Source organism: Vidua macroura, chromosome 6 (assembly GCF_024509145.1).
Source record: "Vidua macroura isolate BioBank_ID:100142 chromosome 6, ASM2450914v1, whole genome shotgun sequence".
NCBI classification, from domain to species: Eukaryota; Metazoa; Chordata; class Aves; order Passeriformes; family Viduidae; genus Vidua; species Vidua macroura.
The window spans coordinates 54,242,459-54,268,215 of record NC_071576.1 but is presented as its reverse complement, the minus strand read 5'-3'; the positions used below and the strand labels follow the sequence as shown (position 1 = coordinate 54,268,215).

Genomic DNA, 25,757 nt, shown 5'->3' with positions numbered 1-25,757 from the left:
TTTAAGAAGAAAAAACTTTTTTTAATAATGCAAACCTCAAATTTTACCTAATGACATACATTAATTTCCATGATTTATTGCATAAGATTTGTGGTCATTTACATCTTCCAGTTGAAGTGACATTAGGTAGCACAATTTTGTATTAAATTCTAGTTACACTTTCAGTCAATTACACAAGTGTGAAACAAGAGCAAGACAGCCTATTCCCTTCAGAACGCATTCTCCACATTTGTCCAGATGTAAAGGTGGCATAATGGAGACAGTTGTGATGTTAATGGTAATCCCACACCGATTTGTGTTGCTTTGGTAGATTGTAGTGTGATGTTGCAATGTAATGGCAAAAAAAAACAAACAAAAAAAAATCAACCACAAAACCCCATAGAACCTTAAGAGGCCAGGAAAAATAATAAACCTGTAGGCTGATAAGAACCGGACACTTTCTTTTTGGCAAGGCAAAGCTACTTCAAGTATTCAGAAAAGTGGAAAACAAAAATAATGTTTTTTTCAATAAAAAGGTAAAATAAGAGTGTTTAACTACTGTGTAATAAGTCCCAATACATTGGTGGCAGTGACTATACATCACGCTAGAAGGAATGGGACCATCCTGACATGAAGCCATACTGAACAGAACAAACTCAAAACTAGGAAAACCATGTGCTGATGCCTTTATCAGCTTGCCATGTTGAGTGGTTTAAATGCATGACTGAAAATAAGCATGATGATGCCACTGAAAGAGTGCAAGTGAGTTACTGGGTGCCTTAATCTGGAACAGAGACAAGAGACTGCACACAGACAAGGGCATGGCTTAAGAGGCAGGATTACAGCAGCAAAGAAAAACTGCAGGAGTAGCTCAGAACTCAGCTCACATTTGTCCTACACATATGAAAGCTACAATATATTTTGCTCCACAGCACAAAGGAAATACAAGCAGAAAGGTAAAGAAACAGACAAGGATCATTAAGTAATTTCTGAGCAGCGAGACAACAAGGCAAAAATATGGTTTTGACCTCAAAAAAAAAAAAAAATCAGCACCATCATCCTGGATATTTTGCTCTCTTTCATGCAGGACAGAGAAAAATGGCAAATGATGAAAAAAGATAAGGAAAGGTGCAGAGGATGACTGCTTGGCACTTCTGTAAAACATTTTTTAACTAGAAAAAGAATCAAGGCTTATAAATAGTAGCTAATTACCTCCCCCAAGCTTTTGTCAATACAGAGATGACCACAATAATGTCTATTTTGGTGAAAAGTGTCTCAATGAGAAGGCATTGCCCATAAGGGCAGTTTCATTTTTACATATAAAAACAGTATTTGTGGTAGACTCTATTCTTCATAGCAGTTTACTAGTTATGTGGCAAGAGATTCAAGCACAAATCCCTTTTTAGAGGAACACTAAGGGATAACAAAAAAGCATGTGGACACAGCTTACTGTGAATCCTCCACTTTGGATTTGTTGAGAAACTTATTTACCCAAAAAGTTTTACCCTGGTGAAAGTTAGTGGTACACAGCATGTGGTTATTAAGCCATAAAATAATGTGATCCTGCAATACTGGTTGAGCACCTTCAATTCCCACAGGTTCAAATTAAAATTTCAACTGTTAAGCACTTTGATTATCCTATTTATCCCATTCAACATTTTTCCCCCTTCCCCCTTTGAGTGGGCGACTCCAGTGATCATGGTACAACATTCCAGCCAAAGCTGATTCCCCTTAGCTTTTTCATGGAATACAACACAGTGTAGAACAGGACTTGGAAGAAAGTAAAAGGAAGAGGTTCAGTAAAGAGCAACATGAGAATATTGTCTCTGAAAGAGAGCTTAGTTTTACCACATTGAAAACCATGAGTGCAATTGCTCCAGTCCAGGCTCTAACTGCTCTCAGTGACCTGAATGGCACAGCTAACATGAATATCCCCATGGAAAGCAAAGAAAAACAGAGGATGTGCAAAGCAGGCAGTCCCTGTTACTAAGCTGGAATTGATTGTGCTCCAACATGATTAACTCCTGAAAATTTGCTAAGATATGCTGGTGTCACATTACAATAAAAACAGCGATACAGCTCTCAGTACAAGAAGATTAAGGATTTTGTTCTGGTCCTGCCTAATCCATTCATGAATTGCAGGGCACAGCCCTTGCCACACTCGCCTGCCAAAAAAGGCAGCTTCATCTTCTTGTGATGAAAAAAGTAGTAGGCTTAGTGGTTATAAAGTTCATGTTTTAAAGTGCACTGTCATTTTAAAGAGACTTTCCCTATTAAAAAAAGTAAATAAAACTGATATCAACACCCTATAAAAATAACAGCTGCAATACTCCTAAAATTGCAACTTAAAATCAAGTTAGCAGGATTCAAATCTTTTTCAAAAAAAGATATGAACCCAAAATAAAAAAACCTTTCTTCAGAGAATTCCCAAGCAAAACCTCACGTAGTGTCCTACAAGTCCCTCTCCTAACAGCATCTCACAGAAAATCCATTCAGTTTCTTCCAGCTGACAACCTCAAGAAAACAGAGGTCTAAATAAATCAGTCCTTCCCACCAGTCACCTACATAAGTGCAGGTGTGGGTGCTGGTGCAGTTTTTCCATCAACTCCTCCTCTGTAGGTTCTTCCAAAACATCTCTACAAAGAAAAAGCATGAGTTGTTAGGGGCAGCCAAAGGGAGCTTCCCAGCATTTGTTTTTGCAATGCTCATACAGAGATTAAACGTGTGCTTGTTTCAGGAATGAAACAAGGAATTAAAATTACAATAAGCTGATGCTCCCTAAAGATGCATCTAGTTGCAAGTGATCCATCCTCTACAGATGTGTCATGGAAACCAGCAGCTGTTTTCCCATAAGAAGCAGGGAAGCAATTTCCTGCACACAGTACAATACAACTGAAGGTCAGTGGATTTGTTTTCCTGAACAAAACTCCCAAATGAGAACATGCTCCCAATGCTACTATTGAGTATCCAACATGCACCACAAGCTCCACTAATGCACGACCATCAAGTATTAACTCACCACCCACAATTTCATAATAAGCCAAGAACATGCATCACTTCCCTCATCTTCCCTTTTCTTCTTTCCCTTGTTTTTTCCTCCCTCTGCAGTTGTTCCCCTCACCCCCAGCACCTCGTCTCCCATCCTACCATGAGCACAAAGTATATAAAGTTTAGGCTACCAAGTCAGCTTAAAGCAGGCCTAACTAAAGCACTTGCTGTATTTCTCCAACTAACAGATGAAACAGTTTGCTTCAGAGGGAGGAAACAGAAGACACCTTGCAGCCAGCACACATTCTTTAAAACAGATAAAGAAAAAAACCCTACATTGATTATCAAGTCCAGCCCAACTCACCTGAACATGAGTTCAACTGTCCTCTGGTATTCAATATCTGAAAGAGACTCTCGCTGGCAGCGACGGTCCCACTTGTGAATAAAGTTCTGAAATGTAAAAGGAACAGCAAAAGATATAAAGGCTTCTTCTGATAGCACCAGAAAAGAGGTTATATCTGATCACTATGTTTGGAGATAAGGTTTGGGGGGGGGCAGTGAGGTTTGATTTTACACTGAGAAAACTGATTCATTTAGGCATCAGCTTATTTACTTGCTGCAGGTCACTACTTTACTCAGGCCTTTGTTCAGCAATGAAATAACTTTCTCATCACAAACTGACAGAAGAGCAGAGCAGAAGACAGCCCTGCTTCAGCTCCTAGCTAGGACTGCCTCCCCAAGACAACCATGTGAACTACCCAGAAGATTTCACCTGATTTGAATTTCTTAATCTTTAAAAACCCAACAACATATAAACATACTGCTAATCCAGGTTTTGCCATGTTCCCTTACCCATTTTGTATAACTCTGACAGCTGAATATCTAGGGAGTATGCACACAGCTCAGTCAAAAAAAAAAAAAAAAAAAAAAAAAAAAAAAAAAAAAAAAAAAAAAAAGACCAAAAAAACCACCCAAAAAAAAAAAAAAAAAAAAAAAAAAAAAGAGAAAAATAGAAAAATAGCGTCATCCTGCTCTCCTGCTATGGAATGCTGCATCTTGGCTCTGACAGCAACATTTGGCCACAGCCCTGCAGAAACAAGCAGGTAGAAGATGTTCTAGACCAAAAGTTTGCCCCTCTTCCTACTGTAGTAAATTTTAATTCTCAGTACACTCAGCAATGTCAAGAACACCTCCAAAAGAAACTTTCACATGGTTTGAGATGGGGTGAAGTGCCCTCTACAGGCTCTCAGTTCCCTCCACTATCTACAGAAGAAGTCTACAATGGTGAACCTGGAGGAGGTGGTTATGATTAGCATTCCCTTCTCCATTAGAAATTTGGATTTGCAGGAATGAGCATGAGTATGCCAGGAATGCCATGAGTAACTAGCAGAACCACACATTCTTCATGGCATTGCTCAGGCAACTGCACTCCCACAGTTTCTCTGAAAAACTCTAGAATATTATCTCTAGAAAATACGTAAAATTCAATTCTCTAGAGTAGCACTGAACAATGGTGGTAATTCAAATTGGGGTGGGAAGAAACACAGGAGAACCAAATAAAATAAAAATCTTAAATTTAAATTGCTCACTTCATTTGCTGACAAATTAAAATGCAAAAAAGCCTGAAGCTTGAATAACTAATGCTGAATTGAAATGGTAATGTATAAGAGACAAGCAATTTTATAATACTTTAAGTATATCTCATCTTTATAATAAGGAGAGTGTTACAATGAAATTGTACATACCCAATGAGACACAACCAGTTTTGTGACAAAATTGCAAACAAAACATACAATTCTCTAGGAAAAAGAAAACAATTCCTCAGCTCCTCGGACATAGGGCAGCAAGAAAGGTAAAGTAAACACACACACAAACCCAACATAAAGTTTTCTGGGTTCTTTTCATTTTCTGCACAAATTAGAACCCATTTTCAGGATCTCACACCAAATAAACACACTTCCTTACCTCCAGAAGTAAAGCCACGAAGAGATTAACCCAGATGACAGAGGAGATCAACCACCAGGCTACAAAATATATCTTTGCCCACCTGCAGATCATATGAACAGACAATACATAAAGGAGGCAATAAATAACCTCAGCCTGAGCAGAGCACCATGAAATCACTTTTTTTTATTGAAATATAATACTACTACTTTCTTAATGGAAAAGGGGGCCAGAATAAAAAAAATTAAAAATAAAAAATGTTTACTTTTCATTAAGTTAGCTGAACAGACTCACTCCCTGGGTTAACTAACCAAGGGTCACTGGAACATCTCAACCTAGGCGCTATCCAGTTCATTCAAACATTCCCCATGAAGTCAGTAAATACAAATGAAAGATATGTCCAAGGTTTTAAGTCAAGAAAGAATTGTTCATCCACATAGAAAATACAGAAGCATTAGATTTATTTCCTATATATTGGAATTGGTCCAAAAGAAAGGTAAGCAGCACCGTTCTAAGCAGATGGTAGGAACTGTGCTATGTGTATACTTCTTGCTCAAGTACATTATAAGCTGGATTTATATGGGACTTCTTCAGTATTACTACAGATATTCGAGTACTTACGGACTTGAATATCTTGAAAATGCATCCAAAAAGACTTGCCAGTTGTTCACCACCATCACATCCCAGAGGGTCACCACTGCTGCCTAAATAACAGGAGCAGAACAGCATTTAAGTGGCTGTACCACAGATCTAAACCTCAGAAAATGAGGTTTAGATCTGTGGTGAGAGAGGGGAAGAAGGAGGGATTTAATCCATGATCAGACTCACAGCAAAGTCATCAAAGTTGTTGGGCCAATATTCCAGCTGTTCATAGGTCCCACACTGCAGAGTGCCATTGTCATGTGTGGTGTTGACAGCACTGCAAGAGATTACAGGCTGATGTGAGCACAGCTCCCTGTAAACTTTGCTTTAGAATTCTTCTGAGCCCCTTGTAGAAAGTTAGATTATCTCATACAGGCAGAAAACAAGTGAAACAGTTCAAAAACATATTTCAGATAAAGCAGGGTAAAATTCCAAGCTACAGACAAGCATTCCTGCAATTTCAATGCAGCAAGAAGAAACAGGAGTAACAGATAACGAAGCTGTGTGATTTAACAGTAAAAGTAGGGTGGCTCCAAGAATGAAAGGAAAAAAAAAACCAACAAAACCAACCACAAACAGCTCAGAGGTAAAAAGGTGCAAATGCTTTTGAAAAACAGATTCTTTCTGAGCAGTGAAGTTTAGAATCTTACCTGGTATTTCCCAAGGGAACAACAGCACCCTTAAATAGCATTATGCCAGTTATAGCAAATGCATAGAAAACCACCTGGAAGGAACACAACCAACTATTAGCTTTGAATATTTCTGTCACAAAATAAGAAGGCAAAATGCAATTAACACAGAATTTATATTAGTACCACAGTTGAGGTAATTGCATCAAGAACAGTGCCTGAAGCTTTTAAAGTGAAAATACTTCTCAACTGCTGGCTCTTACTTTTTAATATTCTACCTAATTTTCAGTTATTAAAATGCATTAAATAATTTTACCATCTATTTTACTTCTCTGTTGCAGAATGCTGATATTTAACTATAAAAATAGCAGAATAGCAACTTAAAACCAAAGCTCAGTACCAGTATTTACAAAGAACAACCCAAATATCTGAGGAGTTTTCTGCTAGAGTCAATGAAAATAAACTTTTAGTAAGCTTACCTTACTAAAGACAAAACTATGTCATTATTTTATATTCCATCAGCAACTTCCTTAAAAATGCTAATTAGTCTAAAAATAAAGTTTTGAATAACACAAAGGATTTGGGAACTTCTGTCTTCTAATTGTTAGAAAGGCAAACTTCTTTTTAAAAAGACACTTTTCAGTCTTTAGCAGTTGCCTAGGTGATATTGCAATTTTTATCCTAAAAAGATTGTTTTAGAAATAACCCACAGTTTTGCTTTGCTTCTCTGAGAAGGAGCCATTTATCCCAGGAAAGCTTGAAGCAAGCTGAGTCTTCAAACAAAAAGTCTGGTGTGAGGTTTTTTTGTTTGTTTGTTTGTTTTTGGGGTTTTTTGTATTTTGCTACAAAACAAACCCGAGAATGGGAAACCTGGAAGGAATAGAAAAGAGCTGCCCTGGCCTACAAATTTTAAACATCACTGGAGTAAGCTGAAGCTGACATTTCACAGCCTGCCAGAAGACGGGGTATCTGGCTTGGCAATAAAATTAATTTTATTCTTTGAAAAAAGATATATTTAAAACACTCACTACCTGAGAAATTAACTAATCAGTTACATTATTTTATCTGCATATGTGTTCCAGGCTAACATTAGGAAATATATTTTGCATCAGTTGGCATGGAGATTTTACTACAGCAGAAGCTCAGTGAGAGGTTCCATGTAATCTCAGGTAAAAGCAAATTGAATTAATGGAAGAGGCAAACACTGTGGCAGACTTGTCTCAGAAGTGTGACTTGTACAGCACAACAAGATTTTTAGCACCTTAGATTTTTCCCAACCAATATCTTTATTTCGAAGTGCAACACAAGCCAATTTAAGGCCTATCCTCTACAGATAAAAGCAGAGATTATTAATGACAAAAATAGACATTCTGGGTAAATTGCACACTAGGTATATAGACTAGAACAACAAATCATTGATCTTTAACCATTCAAATTAAGGTACCCTACAAAAACTCAAGAACAACAGCAAAACCAAACCTACCCAGGCACTTCTTTGCCCTACCAGGAAGACTTGGTTGCAAAGCCAGAAACTCAAGAGTTGGGAGAATTTATGTAATGGACATCATACATAGTGATCCACCCTTTAATCGCATTTGTTGAGTCTATGTTCTACACAGGCACACCTAAAACAGGATGGCAGAGGTTCTTAAAAAATCATGTCCAAACATGCCATCTCAAGACCTTCTCAGCCAAAAACAATTTTATATTTGTTTTGCTATTTAATTTCACATATGGAAAACAGGGTAAGGGAAACTGGTCTACTTTTAGCATGGATTAATTTTTAATTTGAATCCACACTACCCAAGCTGAGGCAGACACTCAAAGGAAGTTTTAATTAATCTTTTAAAGATACTCCTCCTAAAGGAGGCACTGCCACTGTGTGCTGGCCATCACAAACCAGCAGTTTATTGCATCTTTCCAAGACAGGCCCTGGAGAAGAACTGGCAGGTTAAGGTGAAATGTTACTTCTCATGGTGACTGTACAAGAACCTTAACTCTGTTAACTTCGTTGGTGACATACACTTATTAGACTATAACAAAGGAAATTACAATCTTGCATCTTACTTACCACAAGGATTCCTGCAAAGGCTCTTAAGTTTTTCACCAGATCCAGCAGCGTAGTAACAACCAAAGCCATGAACTAAAACAGAGCAGAATTTTGTACCAATGACATTCATCACCTTTCCGATCCATATCAAATTTTTACTACAAGGACAAAGAATCACATCAAGAGAATTTGAGCTGGTTTTCTCTGGTGAGGGAGCAGGCAAGAGTAAGTGATTCTGTGAGGGGCTGTGCAAAAGTCAGGACAGTTAGAGCTGAGCTATTCCACTCATGTGCAAGAGAATTGCAACCTACCCTGAAAGGCTCTAACAAAATTTATAGCTTGACCAACAAAGAAACACAAGTTGTGGAGGGAAGAGCAATCACCTTCATGTTGGGGATAATCCGCAGGAACCTGAAGACAATTAACATGTTCACCAGCCGCACCATATCCCACAGGGACAACAAGCCCATGAACTCAGGCCTCCTACGAAGGGCGGAAAAAGTCACAAATCAGAGGAACAGCCCATGACAGAACAATACAGTTAAATCTACTGGGCTACAGGTAAATACATGGATTTACTTAGCAGGAATCTAAGCTATAGTAAACTAATAACTGAAGGAAGGAATCCCTTTAGCCTGGGCTCTTAAATATGTACAGAGAGCTCTTTGAAGTGCACGTTTGTGCCTTCTGCTGGGGAGGAGGCACCAAAGAGGGTCCTTTCAGAAAACAAAGTGCATCAGAAGGACTGCTAGAGGGAGATACTTCAGGAACTAGCACAAAGATGAGCATTAATCCTTCAGGGCATGCCTGGCTGAAGAAGGGCTTTGAAAACAGCACTAGGTTAAAGGACTGTCTTGTCAACCTTCTTCCTTATGTGTTAACATTCCATGGGACATGGGCATAACTTCAAAACCCAGGCCTGAATTCTGGCTTTTACATGAGCATGCTGAATGCTTCTTGGGTGGAAAAGAGGATAGGTGGTGGGGATCTAAAGCTGCCAATGACTTGGTAACACTAATGCTAAATTGTGATTTGTACCTCCAATATATTCATCCCCAATAATGAAAGAAATTATTTAAGATAACACTGCACAGAAGGCACAGTCTAGACAACAGCAACATCATTGTCCTGCTGTGAAGGTGGCAGTTGCTTGGTCTGTGGAGGTGACAGCAGCACACATCAGGACTCAGAGTGACTCATCTGGGTTGTAACCTGCTTGCAGTGACTGACACAAAGACCTAACAAGAATTACTGGTGCTCCAAGATGATAGAGCAAGCAATTGCCTACATTTAAGAATTAAAGGGCAGAATTAAACACAAACATAATGATAACATCAATAATTAACAAAATTAGTCTGTAGCAATTACTCTTCTGGCAACTATCACTTCAAGGTGATAGGAATAATATTCAAATATAACCCCTTCTAAAACCATAAGGTCTGACTTGTTTAATTCTCTTCAGATATTCTAGTGTAAATTAAGAGAACTTCTTGACGGCAACATAAAAAAATATCCTGAAAAATCAGGGAGTGCCAGTGTCTTAAGTGTGAGCTTGTATGAAGACACAAAGTAACAGAATGTGTTATGTATCACTTGTGAAGATTCAGGAAATCTTCCAGAATTCCTTTGCTTTCCTCTCTTCTTGTGGAGACAGTTTTCAAATCTTAAGCAATGATTTTTATGTTTTTAACAACAAAAAAGAAATCAGGATAGTTATCCAAAAGCTGTTTGAACTTAAGAAAATAAAAAAAAACCCTGCTTGCTATTACAATACCAACAAAAAGTGTTAAGTCCATGGGAATTTTCTTACTACATTTTATAGCATGAGAAAAACCTCAGCCTTCAATCTACATACACGGTTGAAGAGGTTTCATCAGCTGTTTGGGAGTTCATATAACTGGATTTATGGACAACCTGATACTGAAACATTAGGTTGTCTATGCAGTACCAAATTCCCACTCCTACACCCCTGGTAAGCACACACCTGCCAAGATATTATTTTAAATCAGATTAAAATTTAAACAAATGCATCCATCTCAGAAGAGCTACACAGAACTCTAAAACACTAGGAAAAAAAAATTATTTCACTTATCCATATTGCATGGCCTCTAGTGACTACAAGGGTGCGAAATTCTACCAAATTTGGTAAATTAAAGACTGGGCTGACAATCACAGCATCATGACAATATATGTATACATGACAATGTGTGTGGTCCCCTGATCCACCCCAGCCACTGAGCAAAGGACAGCAGGTCACAGAGGTTACTCACCAGCCAGGGTGAGGAAATCCATACACAGCAAAAGTTGCAATCTCCAGAATCTTCAGTTAAGAAAGAAAAAACAAAACAAAACCAAAACAAAAAAGTCAAAACTTTACTTTATAAATCTGTGTTCCAGACATTATGTAAGCTTCTTGACAAGAAACATTTTCAAGAGCTTTAAGCCACTAATTCAATTCACTTTAAAGCTCTGAATTGTCATATTTGCTTAGTTATTCTCCAAACTGACCAAATGTACATAGAGCATCCAATAGTAACTCATAAAAGGATATACAGTGAATACCATTAACCATGAATTTGACCTCATCTGCCACAGGGGTGTCAGGTTTTGACCTGATAATTATTATAATAGTCCAACAATTTTTTTTAAATTTAAAGAGAAAAGTGGTTTTAAACTATGAAACAAAATGCCTCATGTAATTTTTCCAGGAGCTGAATTTTTTTCCAAATAAAATTTAAAAGGTTTCTTATCAGAAAAGCACCTTTTCCATGGATTTATATAAGCCTATCTTCAGAACACAGACCCTAAGAGAACTATGTGCCACCATATAAACTTTCCAGCCACAGAAACTCACAACACTGGCTCATGTTGCTCAGCTCAGAAGATCAGTGTTGAAAAAAAGCAATCCCACCAGCTTTGTAGTTCTCTAACATCCCTAGCCAACAAATCTAAGAATGTGTAATCTAACAAAGCACTTACCAGCAAAATTACAGTCAGAAGTCCATCAAATCTATTGCTTGGGTATGACAAGTATCTTTTCAAGCCCATTGCTAAAATTTTCAGCAACATTTCCAGCAGATAGTACAGGATGAAGAAGCAGTTGATAGCCTTCACCCCCCAAAAGAAAAACAACCATTAGAATTCCTGGCATCTCAGGGAACAGCAATAACTGCACGTAATATTGTTGCATCTTACCCCCAGGAAGAAGTCATCTCTTTCAGACGGCTGCTTATCTGCATCCATCACCAAAACCACCTTAAACAAAAAATATTTTATCAATCTACTGTTTTACTGCTACATTAAACAGATTTTTAAGCACAAGAACAGTCTTTCATGTTTTGCATAGACCTTTTCAAGCAGCTCAAAATACATTTTAACTGCAAGTATTCCCTCTTAACACTTCACATGACTAAAACATGCCAAAAACCCAACTACTAGAAAAAGCAGTTCTTTAAAGAAAATTAAAGAACAAAGGCAGAAATTAATTTTGTAGCAGAGAAAAACCAAAAAAATAATGACAGAAAGAAAAAGAAAGAAAACCACTGCCCCACAACAAAAAAACCTTTACTTACACAAATAGAAATAATGTTTGCCAGGGCTATCACATTCCCCAAGTAGCCAAAGTAGGGATGGCCAAAGGCAAACTGCATTTTCTGCATAAAATGGAATTGGTACTCTGGACTGGGAGGGTGCTGAAAAGAACACAAAGGATTTGCTGAGTCACAAAGCATAAGCATTTTTAAAATAATACAATAATTTTAAAAACACACCCCATTTCAATTAAAAAAACCCCAGACAGTTTCAAAGCAAATCTTCAGGGCCACAGGCTAATTTTGACATTTCATCAAGAAAATGTTTTCCAGCTGTGGCTATTTAACAGCAAGAGACCATTTCTGATTATGGCACAACATAAGGGAATGGCAAAGAAGGAAGATAATCCAACCTCTCTCCCATGCCCCAAGCAGATAAACTAAACACCAAGCTACTATTTGTATACATCCCTTCCCCATTTTCCAATATTTAATTCAGAAGTCTTAGATACATGCAAATATAGAAGACAACATTTCCTAACCCTCAAATAATTTAGTGTTTTGTTTTTTCTTTCTCTCTCTCCAAGTGGAGAAAACTGCTTTCTGCCCATTTTCATCTGAACACTGAGAGAATCCACATTTTGTTTGTCATTCAGGGATTGGAGGAAAAAGACTTTGAGCTATTTTGCCTGAACAACTCACTTTCAAATGCTGATAGAATAAACAAAGATGTATTTTGTACATTTAACACCACCTAGCAATCCCAAACTAATGCTGTAAAAGTCCCCAGAGCAATTTTGTCTGTGGCTATAAAAGCTGCTCACAAAAAACTTAAAAATCAATGCCATGTGATCACACTTTTGTGTTCACATGTTGCAAAGTTTGTTTATACACTTTATACTAGATTACTCTCACTTCTTTTTGCACAAGGCCAGAAAACTTCTGATGCTTTATAAATTATGATCACATACATACTTGCTTAATGGCATCTTTGTCTAGTTCTTCAAAGAGTTTCTGGAATTGGGCAGCTGACAGCTGGTCACAGGAGCACATTTTGAGTGACTTCACATGAAAGAGAAACATTCAGATCAACATCTACAATAAGAACATCTGCAAAGTTTGCCAAAACCCCTCAGACTACCTTGGAAATCTAGGAATAAAGACGTAATTCAAGCTGTTTGAGTAAGGTTCAATACTGCTCTGCTTTAACACAACACTGCCAAGTGACTGGAGGACATGTCTGGCATTTTCTATTTTCCCTCTCTGGGATCACAAGCTCTTTTGACTAACTTAAATTTTAGTCCCATGTAGTATTGCCACTATTCTGTTATGATCCAAGGAATGCTGCAACAGAGAGCAGATCTCTGGATTTGCTAATCAGGATTGATAGTCACCAACATAAAGGCTAAGAAAATACAGTTCTTACTCTCATGATGGCTTGCTTGCAGCGAGAATCCATCTCAGCTTTCTGCAGCACCTGTAGTAAGGCCCCAACACTGACACAGGACCTATTTAAATGAAAACAGAATGGGCCCTGCTACAGATAACTTCATAGATGGCAAAATGAGCTGTTCCAAATGTGTTCCTGCCTCTTCCTTGTTTTGAAAAGCAAATGAAATTAGAAGTAGGAAAAAAGGAAACAGACCCTGTAAGAGTCACAAACAGTGTGTTATGAACATCCAGTTACAGAAAAAATAAATAAATGAGATGAACAACAAACTGCCATTTTCAAGAATGGAACCTCAGTAAATATATTAAAACAAAACAAGATGACCAAAACTTTTTTTTTTTTTTTTTTTTTTTTCCCCTAGATAATCTACTGTTTCAAGATCCTTCACTTACTGTTGAGCACTAGCAGGAGTCTCTTTCAGGGAAGACAGCACCTCAAACGCAGCCCGGATTCCCAGCCGCCTCCTGAGGAGGGAGGACTGAACTGATTTCTGAGCAGTAAAAACACCACAGAGGAAACAATTTACTCACACTTCAGGCACTACTGTGTCCTATGGCTAAATAATATACTGGTCCTTGGGCACACATCCCAGATTTGTGATTAGAGATCAGAACAGGAGAGTGCCCTAGGCCTCACTCCTTCCAAGAACTCTGTGTACAAGGAGGAAGGAAGCAAGTAAGAAAACAAGTCCCTGGAATTCAAGTAAACATGCAGGTTATGGTTTATTTTCAATTCTGGAGCGCACAGGCATATGCCTCTTCCAGAGACACTGGCAACAGCAAAGCTCAAGCATGCACAGAAATTCATACTAGCATGCAAAGAGAAGAGTTAGAGAGCTTGTCCTACTCCAGCTTCTTGCCTAAAAGCACAAATCCAGAGCTATGCTTTTTCATGTTTTTTTTTAATTACAGTAATCACTTTCAAACTCAGTTACTTTATTAGTAGTCAGATTATGTCATGCTATCATGTAAGAAAGAGGAAAATTGAGAAAGAAGAGATGAAACAGAGGAGGAAGAAAGGATTACCAAAAATCCTTTCTGCATCCAGTCTGTTTACACACTCCTCTGCCACAAGAGGGTGGGGGCCATTCATTCTGAGTAATAGTGCCTTGGGCTTATTATCCAACAAATTTCACCTTCTCTCTCGAACTCTACTAGAAAAGCTACTGGACCAGTCTGGGTAAGGCCTGGTCTAGTGGGAGGTGTCCCTGACCATGAATGATCTCTAAGGTCCCTTCCAATCCCTTAATATTCTATGATTTGCAACAACAGCTATATAAACAGCAGATTTCCTTCACACAGTTTAAGTTATTCAGCCACTTGTCCTTGTTCAGTCATACAACAGTGCCTTTTTTTTCCCCTACAATACTCAAAATTGCAAATCCACAGCATACTTGGAAATATGCAAGCAGGTAATTTTGTGACCAGAGAGGATCAAGCTGTAACACCACATAAAGGGAAAAGTATCTGCATCAAAGAACATTTAGTACCTTAAAACTATATCTGCAACCAGAGTGGGAGGGCTCCTTTAATACACAGATGAAACTTAATTCTTCAAAGGTTCAAGGTTATGGCAGAACACAGAAATTAGGATTGCTTTACTCACCAGAAGATACCCTCGAAACTGGTTGTATATTATTGCTGTGAGCAAATTCATCAAAAACAAGTTGCCTGTTGGAGAAAAAGAGGCAGTAAAATTTACTGAAAAATATCTGTTTCTCAAAGATGTTTCAATGTACGCAGTAAATCAAATGTAAAACTTAAAGAGGGTTCATTTTCTTGTGTTTGATTTCCAAAATGTTTTTAATGTTTGAATATACTGTAATGTATCCATTCCTCTGTGACAAGTTACCAAGAAATTCCAAACCATAAGTACCTTCCATGAAAATGATCTCACAGACACTTTGCAATAACTGGAAGAATCACAAAAGTGAGAAATTCATGATTAAACTTTCCCAGAAAAATAAAACGCAGTAGATGGTATGCACAAGTATCAAAGTTGAAGTGCATTGAAGACAAGAGGTAACTTACCTAATACAGTGAAGAGAATGAAGAAGATTGAATATGCTCGATTCTTAGAATATGCAGGTATCATCACTGTATCAAATTTAACAAAAATAGGAAATAATATTTTAATGCTTCAGATGCACAGTAGAGACCTCTATGAACTTTTGGTAATTGGTAAAAGCTCTCATACAGCTGGATTTTAGAGTGGCATACATAATTACACCACAGAAAGGTAAGAATCAAGTTACTAAAGGCATGAAAAACCTTTACACAACCTTCCTCTGGCTGTACTAAGAACCAGCAGCTGAAAGAATGGTTACAGTAGTCTGAACAGAGCAATCTTACTCTGTTGTTCTTCAAAAAGAGAGACAAGAGCTATTTCTGAAAGACTGCTCACCATCAGGATTATTTGCAGTAGTCAGCAGGACCAGCAGTGACGTCAGGGAATCCGGCAGGTTCCGGAAATACACCACCCACTCCTTATCCTGCTGGTTATCCTAGGCAAAGATGTGTTCATTGTTAAGAGAAATACCAGGAAGGGGGAAAAAAGTTTAAATTTTTTTTTTTAACAATTAACATCAGCAAACAATCAATTTCTTACACACAAGAAATCAAATCTTAATCAAATCTACCCTGTGGAAAAAGCAGAAGCCAAACATAAAAATTAAGAGAATGTGCATGAATACAGAGCAATCACATCACTTATTAACAGCAATTAAAAAACACAAGAACAGGAAGGTCTACATGAAGTTATGTCTTGTTAGCACCTCAGACCCAGGAAGAACAATCATGCCACAAACTGACAGTATGGGACTCAGAACCTTCATCAAAAACACACTGGGAGGCTGATCTTGGATCCTTGAATCCTCCACATATATTTTTCTTCTGGAGGTCAAGAAGAGACAGATAAAAAAAGATGCGGAGTGCAAACAACACAAACATGAGTCAGGCAGCACAGGACAAACAGCTCTTGAATCTGCTGCAAAGACTGGAATATGTAACCCTAGAGGACATACACAAGACAATGCAAAGAGTCATGAATTTAATTAATAAACCTACTTTTAGAATTTGCCTGCAGTATTTTGCCATGTTAGATAAAATTAGTTTGTATGGATGTCAGAGCAGCACACCAAAATAGCAAAGTCCACTCTCTAATTTGTTATTTTTTGCCTCAATGTACACACAAGTGATTGGTTTAGATATACAAGCTATAAATATACATCTGCTGGGAAAGCTCATAGCTGAAATTAGATGCAACAAACAGAGATAATACAAAGGTCCAGAAGGCAACTAACAGTGGGAAAACAGGCCTCTGCTTCTAATTCCAAAGGTTCTGTATCATGGGAATTCAGGGAATTTGCAGATCATGAGGAAGACTAGAAGCTGGCACAAGTGCAAATTACAGCAGAAATGAAGCTGCAAAACTGAGATTAAGGACAAGACCAAAATTACTGGGAGAAGTATGCAAGAAATTTCTGTGTTTACAGCAATATATTTACAGAAGGCCTTAAAAAGTAAGAATGAAAAAAACCCCAAATAATTTGAGTGTGATAAATTAAGATACAGGAAGTCTAGAAGAGAAGGAACATATCAAGGTTACCAAAACACAAAAATTATTTTAACCACAAAATTTCAATTTTACTTTTCAGAAGCAGGAAGAGAAAAACGAGAGGAAAACCCGAAGGGATCAGAAACCAAAACTAGTACAGGCAAAAACCTACCAGGGCATGGCCTGGTAGGAATACCAGTATTGAAAGGTGAGAAAACACAGAAGAAACTAAAGTTAGCAAAAAGCTAGATAGAGAAGAGAAAAAAAATAAATGAGCGATAATATAAATGAAAGAGTGATAAGAGATTTGGAGACAGAACAGCACAGAGGGTTTCAACAAAGGCAGAGAAAGTAACTCAAGGGATCAAACTGGGTAAATGTATAAGGAAGTCTCCTGCATACATGATACTACACACGTTAGAGCTCTCCAAATGGACTTCAAACTCATCTCAGCACGTCTGACAACATGACCTTTTTCAGGGAAAACAAGTTTCACTAGTCTGAATATAAAACTAGACAAGAAGCAGCTGTGCAAGCACAGAAAAAAGGCACCCAGAGCTACCAAAACAGCCAGAGAATTGATTACCTTTGTTCGAGCAAAGAGCAGCATGGCAAACATGGTGAAGAGAGACAGGTGAACAGCCAGTAGTAGAAGAACACTGTTGGAAAGCAAATATATCAAAGTATTAACAGTAACTTTCTTATTCTTAATATCCTCTGCTGAAAATGTAAAATTATGCCATATAAAGAAAACAAGGGGTGTTTTTAAGAAGTTATATGGAGATTACAGGAGGAGATGTGAGTTTTGATACAAACTAAAAATCAGACTTATGTGCCTCAGTTCTTCCCTTACAAAAGGGCTTAGAAAAGCAGAATCAAAACCTCCCATTCAACTAGCATTAAAAAACCTATGTCACACACACAGTCACGTCAAAATCTAGAGATCCTGTACAGACTAAGGGGAATCAAAAAGTTACCACAATCTTGACCCTCTGTGACCTGATCTCACTGAACACTTCGCTACCTGATCCAGGAGGAAGCTGCTCAGATGCCCCACACCAGAACTCAAAGGATAACAACCTGCCTGCTACCAGCCATCCTGTGAAAGGATGTTTTCTGTGCTATAACCCACCTCATCATTTCAGGCAATGTGCTGTTGATACTTTTTAACGTTTTCTTCATCATAGAAGAATTCTGGAGGAGAAAGAACGGGCGAAGGATTCTTCTTATTCTCACACTCTGCAAAAAACAACAGATTAGACACTAAGTCCTGCAAGACTGGCAGCTCAAATACTTTGAACACAAGTTTGTCAGAAAGCACTGGATACACACATCAACTAAGCCAACAGTGGAACAGAAAAAGAACTGAGCTCTGTTCTTCTGAGCTCATAAAACACCAAAAAAGATTCCACACCTCATTAAAATGAGGAGAGATTGCTTTAAAAACACACATTGACATTTCAATAGTCTCATCAGGCCATTAATTGGAAACAATCTAACTTTACTGCTCAGTAGATGTAACAGTCTTGCAAGAGATGGCATTTTGTATTTTCTGCCAAGCTCCGTTTCAAGAAAGGGATTAATAGAGAGCTACTTTCCATAAAAACAAATGTATATTCTAAAAATAAGTGCTTAACTTCAATTTTCAGACTGCTTTATAACTAAAGGGCCTGCTAATTACTTAGCAATTTCTGTCTCTGACAAGACTCAAGCTGTAAGTGCTTTTTTTTTCCCCCCAACACTGCAGTAAATAATCTTTTTGATTCTTTTAGTCAAGACATTTGCAAGCCTTCAAGTTATTCCTGTCACTTATTTGCTACTTCAAGTGTTTCAGCATCATGCATTTTAGGATCAGCCTTCTGTGGGCCACATTTAGCAGCAAAAAAAAACCCATAAAAATCACTTTCTTTATTTCAATGCTCTTGTTCATCCATCCCAGCGGTTTGACTGCTCCTTCTGCTTTGTGTTGGGAGACTCCTGTTCTCCACTATCACACCTAAAGATTTCGCATTTTAAGATCATGTGTCTCACTCACTTCCCAGTATTTTTACCACGTTAGTGTTTTCTTAACAAGGATTGCAAATGCACAACAACTAATTTAATGTAAATCTGTGGCAGACAAAACCAATTGGGAAAGTGCAGTATTACATCAAGGATAGCACTTCTAGAACCATTTCCAAACCTGATGCTCCTCTCAGGACACAACTGTTTTGAACACAGCACACCTTCAGGTTGGAAAGCAGGTGTGAAACTACCTGATTACCTTTTTCTTATACTTTACTACAGAGGCTTTGCCATTCAGTCAAGTTAAGCATATAATTCTCCAATTGCACAACAAAATTGGTGCCAGGCAATGAGTTTTCCCTGCACTCTTCAACTGCTGGCAAACTAAAGCAATGAGGGCTATTTAATTTTACCAACAAACACAAAATTTACATTAAGAATCAAACAACATTCCTTGCTAAGCTACATTACACCAAACTTCTTCTGTGCTTCAGCGAATTATCCAGCTATGAAAGACCAAAGTAAAGCTGTTCTTACCTCTTTGCAGAAAAAACTCAGTGACACAATCCAATCAGCAAGGGAAACAATTAATGTCAGTATATATGCCATTAGCCATTTATTTTTCCAAAATTCTTTCCATCCAATTAAGTAACTCTGGACAAGGAAAAAAAAAAAAGAATAATCATAACTTACTTTAATAATAAAATCCAATACCCTAATAAGTCAGCACCAATTTTTTCCAAGTATCTGCAATTTTACATTAGTGCTCTTAAAAAGCTCCCCAAAATCCAAACAAAAATATGTTGAGATATTTTTTTCTACAAGAACTAAATAAAGGTCAGCAAAAGTAAAAGGTGCACAAAGGCCACATGAGAGAAATCCTTTGAATGCAAGAAAATTCTCCACTTAATAAACAAAAAAAGGGATTTTCCAGAAATAAGTATCCAAAGAAAGGCCAGTTTCTGAGAACTTTTATTTTGTGTAAATGAACTGACACATATTTATTATATACCCTGATTTTATAGCCTAATACAAGCAGCTAAGCCAAAATACTTGCACACTCAGCAAAATTTATTTCACTCAATTAGGAAAATTAGGTTTAAAAAAATGGAATAAATGTCTTAAATATACACTTGCTAATTTCTCCTGAAATGAGGCTCTGATAAAGAAAGGCAATTTTATCCTGCAAACTCAAGATTTGAAAAACAATTCTACCACACACCTCCTGCTTCATTCAGTACCAGATGAAGGAGATGCTCACCTTCACAGACACATCAACCACAAACACCAGGAAGCAGAGCAGCTCCATGCTCTCCGTGAAGCCACAGGGAGGATTCCAGCTGGGAAGGCGGTACCGCACATCCGACGTAACAGTGAGTGAGGAAGGCTCTTCAATGAAAGCCAAAGCCAAGATTACAGTAATGGTTAAGCTCAAAATCCTGTTTGGACAGAGATTAAATCAAAAATAAAACCAACAAAACCATTTAAAAAATGTACAAAAAACCACCACCCCAAAACAAACCCCATAAAACAGACACTAAATGAGTCAAAATAATAACAAAATACTTACAGTAAAGCAATTTTCTTTGAAGTAAACCAAGCTTTATGATACCATATTTCACTCAAATGGGTTAGACCACAAGGCAGCACTTGACTAGCATGTTGTTGCCTGCACTGGAGATGTAACTGCTGACCACCAAATAACCTGAGGTGGTGTCCTTTTGAAACTAACAGCAGCAAACAATCTTGCTGGTATCCAACATGTTTAGAAACAGACACTTTGAAAACTCTAAAGGCACAGTGCTTTAAATCATGCTAATTAGTCCACTCATGCAACAGTCCTGTGGCTGTTTCCAAAGACCCATCTACGTCATCATACTTCCATAAAATTTTCTGCTTTCCACATCTATCGTGTTCACATGTGGTCGTAAGAACTTACTTGCTTCCCAGGATAAGTTCTTATAAAGGTAAAAACACAATTACCTAATTATCTAACAAGTAAGAAAGAGGAAGAGTAGTTTTTCAGGAACACTAACTCCTAAACAAAAAAGCAAAGAGAATAACCAAGCTCTTACCACTGGCAAGTCCTGGAATAGTACCATCGATAAAGCCACAGGGATTTGGAGTCCACACGGTGATTTATAGATCGGTACTGAAGGCAGAAAGCAAAAAGGCTAATTCAAACATTACATTCAGTCTGTCTCAAAAGCAAAGATCAAGTGACCAAAGCTAACCAAATTAGTACATATTATTAATTATTAAAGTATCTGGTCACCCATGACCACAGAGGTACTCTACATATATGAAAAGGGCAAGATTGTAAAGAAGTTCTGCTATCTCAAGACCACAGAGCTGCTCAGATACTTAAACTGTGTGCCAGTCATCTCAAGCAAGTACTGTCATCATTTCAAATAACAGCATTTGTAATAATTCGCTGACTATTCTATGTACTCGCCAAAATGGTCCACCCACTGAACTCCCCTCTCCAACATTCATTCCACTCATGGATCTTCTTTTGTCTTTCTCTTCCAACAGGTCATAAGATGCAAACAAATTAATTCTGAATAGAAGAGACTGCAACCTTTATCTATGAATAAAATATGCTTCCAGATCAGGAAGTGCCTGTGATTCTTAAGGAATCCCCAAAATATGTCCCTCCTCTGTGACAGCTCCTGGGCTGTTGTCACTCTGTCCCCGCTGAGTGGATGCTTCCAGAAAGGTGGCCACACCTTAAATACATCTGTCCCCCAGAAACCTCCCAACCAAAAGCCATCTAGATGCAGCAAGAGAGCTCAAGAACTACCCTTCAGCATTCCCTCTGCCTGGGAGAACACAGGATCTAGGAACCTGCAGTAATGGCCAGTAAAGGAGAGACAAAGAGGGAATCAAGACTTCCAAAGGCACCAAGTTCAGCTGAAGAGTTCCAGCTTCACACTTGAAGCCAGCCTTAAACTCTTGAGCTTTTACCAGCTCTTAAGATGTGCAAGTAGCCAGATTGAGAGGCAAAGTACAGGGTTTGCTCAAATAGTTTTTCTTAGCAGTAGGTTAGTCACTAGCAAAACACCCACAATCAAACCAACCCAAACAAATATACAAACAAAAAAAACACCACGAAAATCACTCCACAAAACAGCATGCCTTCTGAAACCCTTAAAGAGATTACTTCTTTGTGGGGAAAAATATATTTCTCCTAGGCAGAAGTTCACTGAGACTTGCATACCACAGGAATTTGGAATTCTGATTTTGTTTTGTGAATTGAGATGGTGGTTTACAAACGTTGCCTGAACACAGAAGAACTTAAAAACTGGTAGAGTGTGTCACAAACATCCAGCATGGGAAGCATAACAGCTAACAAAAAAATTGTTACTTACTTGTATTGCATCTTCAATAAATACTATGGCTTGGTTTATATAAAGGTCATTATCAGCTCCAGCACCTATGAAGTAAAAAATAAATAAAAATCACTTGCTGTATTTTGGATAAATAAACTTTGGATAAAACCCCTTATCAGTTAACAGAAGGCGCACAATCATGATTCTCACGCAAAGGGCACTGTACACACACGAAAAGAGTTCCTGCCACATCTACTCTCAGCAGCACTGTGCATTACATTAAATAAGTAATAATAATATCAAAAACATCATGCACCTTTCTGTGTTTTGTTAAAGGTTTAAGTAGCCAGATTACACTGTAGTGAAGTATCGCAAAACTACACAGAGACAAGTCCTAACAGGCAAAATAACTGAGATTCAAATTGTTCTTTGACAGAGTGTACAGACAAGCAAAGCCAGGAAAATCAGGTACTACTATTATAGCAATTTTTGTTTTTGTTTAATAAAGATACTGCGGTCTAGAGTGATCTTGTTCCTCCAACAAGATTCCTGTTCCAAAACCAACAGGAATCTCCAGTCATATGAGAACTAAATTAAGTGCTTTTTAAATTCATTCTGAGAGTTACTATTACCATACCAAACAGATCAGAGCTCAAGACACACCAAGGGGTGAAAGAACACAATTTGAAATAAAATACCACTAAATTAGTTACTATGACACTTTTCAAAGCCCATAATTAAGAAGTCTGTGTGAAGATAGACACATAAAAAATAAAGGGCAGCCACTCGTGTTTACTTGAAGTAAGACCTTTCAGGAACTAACCTGGCAATTAAGCCAAAAAGAGAAAAAAAGGGTAGTTAAGGTCAAAATAAGGAAGGAAAAATAAAAAAGGAGATAAAAAACTGAGGGGGACTCCAGATATGAAAAAGATATGCTAGTGTAGCCTTCCCATAGAGGGGAACAGTCCCAAGGAGCACTTCATACCATCTCCACCCAGGAGACAGCAATCACGACCCGGGATACAACAGGAAAGAGTCCATCCCAGCAGCAGCACAGTGCCCTCCTCCACACACCAAGCAATGCCAAAAACACCACTGATCAGAGTCGCAGACAATTTTATGTTCCACATGATTCAGCAGCACCAATTTCCTACAAAGACTGCAAACTGTTTTTAAATGTCACCCTTTATCTGAGTGTCAGCAACACAGTTTTTAGTGATCCTGATACGAACCATGGCACAAGAAAGATCTGAGCATAAACAGGAGACAAGCCAGGTTCACGCAGTAAAGACATTCTTTTTTTTATGACATCTCACACTAGTTGCTTAAAAAAAAAAGTTGCTTAAAGGAACCATTAGCTAAAAGGATTGCAAGGACAGCAAAAGCTTTAGGTACTTGAAGCACACAGCAAGCCACTAATGTTGATGCCAAGGATTTTGGAAGGGCAGAATCTAAGTGACTGTTCATAGTATAAAAATAAAACAGGGAAATTAGCCAAAAATGTTTACTATAGCAATTTATCCATGCATTCTACCATGGATATCCAACTTATTCTGCAACTCTTAGTCACAGCAAGTGACACTTAGTCACAAGTGATGATTAAAGCACTGCTCGCTTTGGGCACACAGAATCCATCCGAGACCCCGCTGCACTTCTGGAACTGCACGAAAGAGCAACAAAAAGCGAAGACTCCCTTAGGTGATGCAATATCCCGAAAAGAGAGAACCTGAGATCTCTAAAGGATTCCATCCTGGGGGAATTGAGATGTCAGACCTACGACAGCCACCGGGTTCGAGAAAACCTTGTCAGCACTTTAGAGGAAAACCCTAAAATTACATAAGGAACTAAAGAAGCCTGAGACTGTAGCAGCAGTGTAAGGCTCGCCCCTGAACCCAGCGCTAGCGGCTCCCCCAGAGCCGTCCCCGCCGGAGCTGCCGGGAGCAGCCGGGGCAGGGCGGCCGAGCCCCGCCGAGCCCCGCAGCAGCCCGGGGAGCTTCCTGCCCCCCCCCCCGCTCCTCCCGCTCCCGGGAGCGCCCCAGCTCTGCGGGAAAGGCGAGAGCTCCGCCCGCTCCAGCACCCCGGGCACCGCCCGCCCCGGGCACTCACCGTCCTCGCCGGCCGAGCGGGCACCGCCGCGCTCCCGCCACAACCCCCGGCCCGCCCGCCAGCGCCGCGGGGGCAGCAGCGGCTCCTCCTCAGTGCCGGCCTCCATCGGCACCACCGACCGCGCTGCCGCCGGGCTGCGATGGGGCAGGACGGGCCGGGAGGGAGGGGACCGGGGGTGGGGCGGGAGCGGGGCTCGGCCCGCCCCGGACGGCTCCGCCCGCCGCATGTGACCGGCTGCGAAGGAGAGCGGGATCTGCGGCCCCGCCGGGCTCCTCCCGCCGGACGCGGCGCTGCCCCGGCCTTCGCCCCCCTGGGCGCCATTTCCCGCCCACCCCTGGCTGCTGGAGCGGGTGGGGTGTGTGGGAGAATAGCGTCGGGTTTTCACATCCCACGCGTCATTTGTGGATTAAAAAATACATCCCTGATAAGGAGTTGCATCTTTTTTGCCTCAGGCTAGTTGCAGGCTCCTAGCTGGGTGCCTCAGGGCAGCTTCCCACATATATCACAGTCCTAAATAACCATTTACATCCCTGGTCGCAGAAAGTACTTAATTTGTATTTAATCACCTAGGCATTCCATAAGGAGCCGTGAACTTTACTCGTGTTGCTTTCACTGTTAAACGATGCTTCACTTGTGCTACTTGCCCACTTTTCTCACAGTCCCCTTCACACGCCCTTCCACTGGTCAGTTTCATACAGCTGCAATTTCAAGAGGTGTCAGGACAATTTGCCAACGCTTTTCTGCTGCATACTGGGATCTGTGGCAGCATAATGATGAACACAAGAGTCTATCAATCCCTCATTTTAGTATTTCAGCTTGGGAAGTAAAAGTAGACCTGTCCTTTGCCCTTTAATTGAAAGCTACATGTTGTTTACCAGACAGGGTGCTCTTCAGTGAATATTTTACACATTTACTAGTCAAGACTGTTATAAGGTGACTCTTAATTGTAAGAACTAGTTGAATTGCAAATAAAATCATGGACCAGGGAGCAATGTTCACTGTGGACACTGGTGTTGTGATAGGCCAGCTCTCTTTCAGGCAGCTGGTGGTATGTAGGGATAACAACAAGCTCATAGTCATGATGTGTCAAATTCAGCCAAATGACAAAAAGTTGATTGGTCTCTAAGGGCCACCTTGATTTAACTCTGAGAGGAACATGTATAATTTTATATATGTTCGATAAATAGCAATGGGGTAGCTTTTGCTTTCATCTGCAACACTGACTTCCAAATAAGTCAGGGTAAGACCCAGCTGAAGATAAAAACAAAAACTCTTTGATGATATCTTTACCATAATGGTTGTGCAACGGATTGACCTGGTCTGCTCCATCACTCCCTGGAATAAATGGGCCTAGGAGACCTTGTGCTCCAATCAAATATGCCTTTATTGAGAGATTTCAGCTTAAGGGGTAGGGGGCTCGGGGTTCGCGACGCCACCGCTGCTCCCTCGAGCCGGCGAACGGAGGAAGGGCCTCGATCCTGTCGGCTACCGGCAGGGTCGGAAGTCTCCGCCTTCTTCGGAACACGTCCGAGACTCTCCGATCGGCTC

At 39.3% G+C, this 25,757-nt stretch overlaps 1 protein-coding gene across 1 annotated transcript; it reads right to left on the bottom strand.

Annotated features, from left to right (window-relative positions):
• Positions 1–24,315, bottom strand: TPCN2 (two pore segment channel 2). The gene is made up of 25 exons (XM_053981343.1): positions 24,210–24,315; positions 22,143–22,207; positions 20,847–20,923; positions 20,033–20,210; positions 19,309–19,425; positions 17,900–18,006; positions 17,354–17,426; positions 15,616–15,715; positions 15,243–15,308; positions 14,818–14,882; positions 13,605–13,702; positions 13,189–13,270; positions 12,738–12,824; positions 11,805–11,924; positions 11,428–11,487; positions 11,212–11,340; positions 10,503–10,552; positions 8,616–8,715; positions 8,254–8,325; positions 6,204–6,277; positions 5,740–5,830; positions 5,533–5,615; positions 4,933–5,014; positions 3,332–3,417; positions 1–2,615 (listed from the first exon to the last, which is right to left on the bottom strand). Exons 1-25 carry the CDS (start codon positions 24,313–24,315, stop codon positions 2,537–2,539), a joined length of 2,247 nt encoding a protein of 748 aa, XP_053837318.1. The 3' UTR covers positions 1–2,536.
• Positions 24,316–25,757: the final 1,442 nt, after the last annotated feature.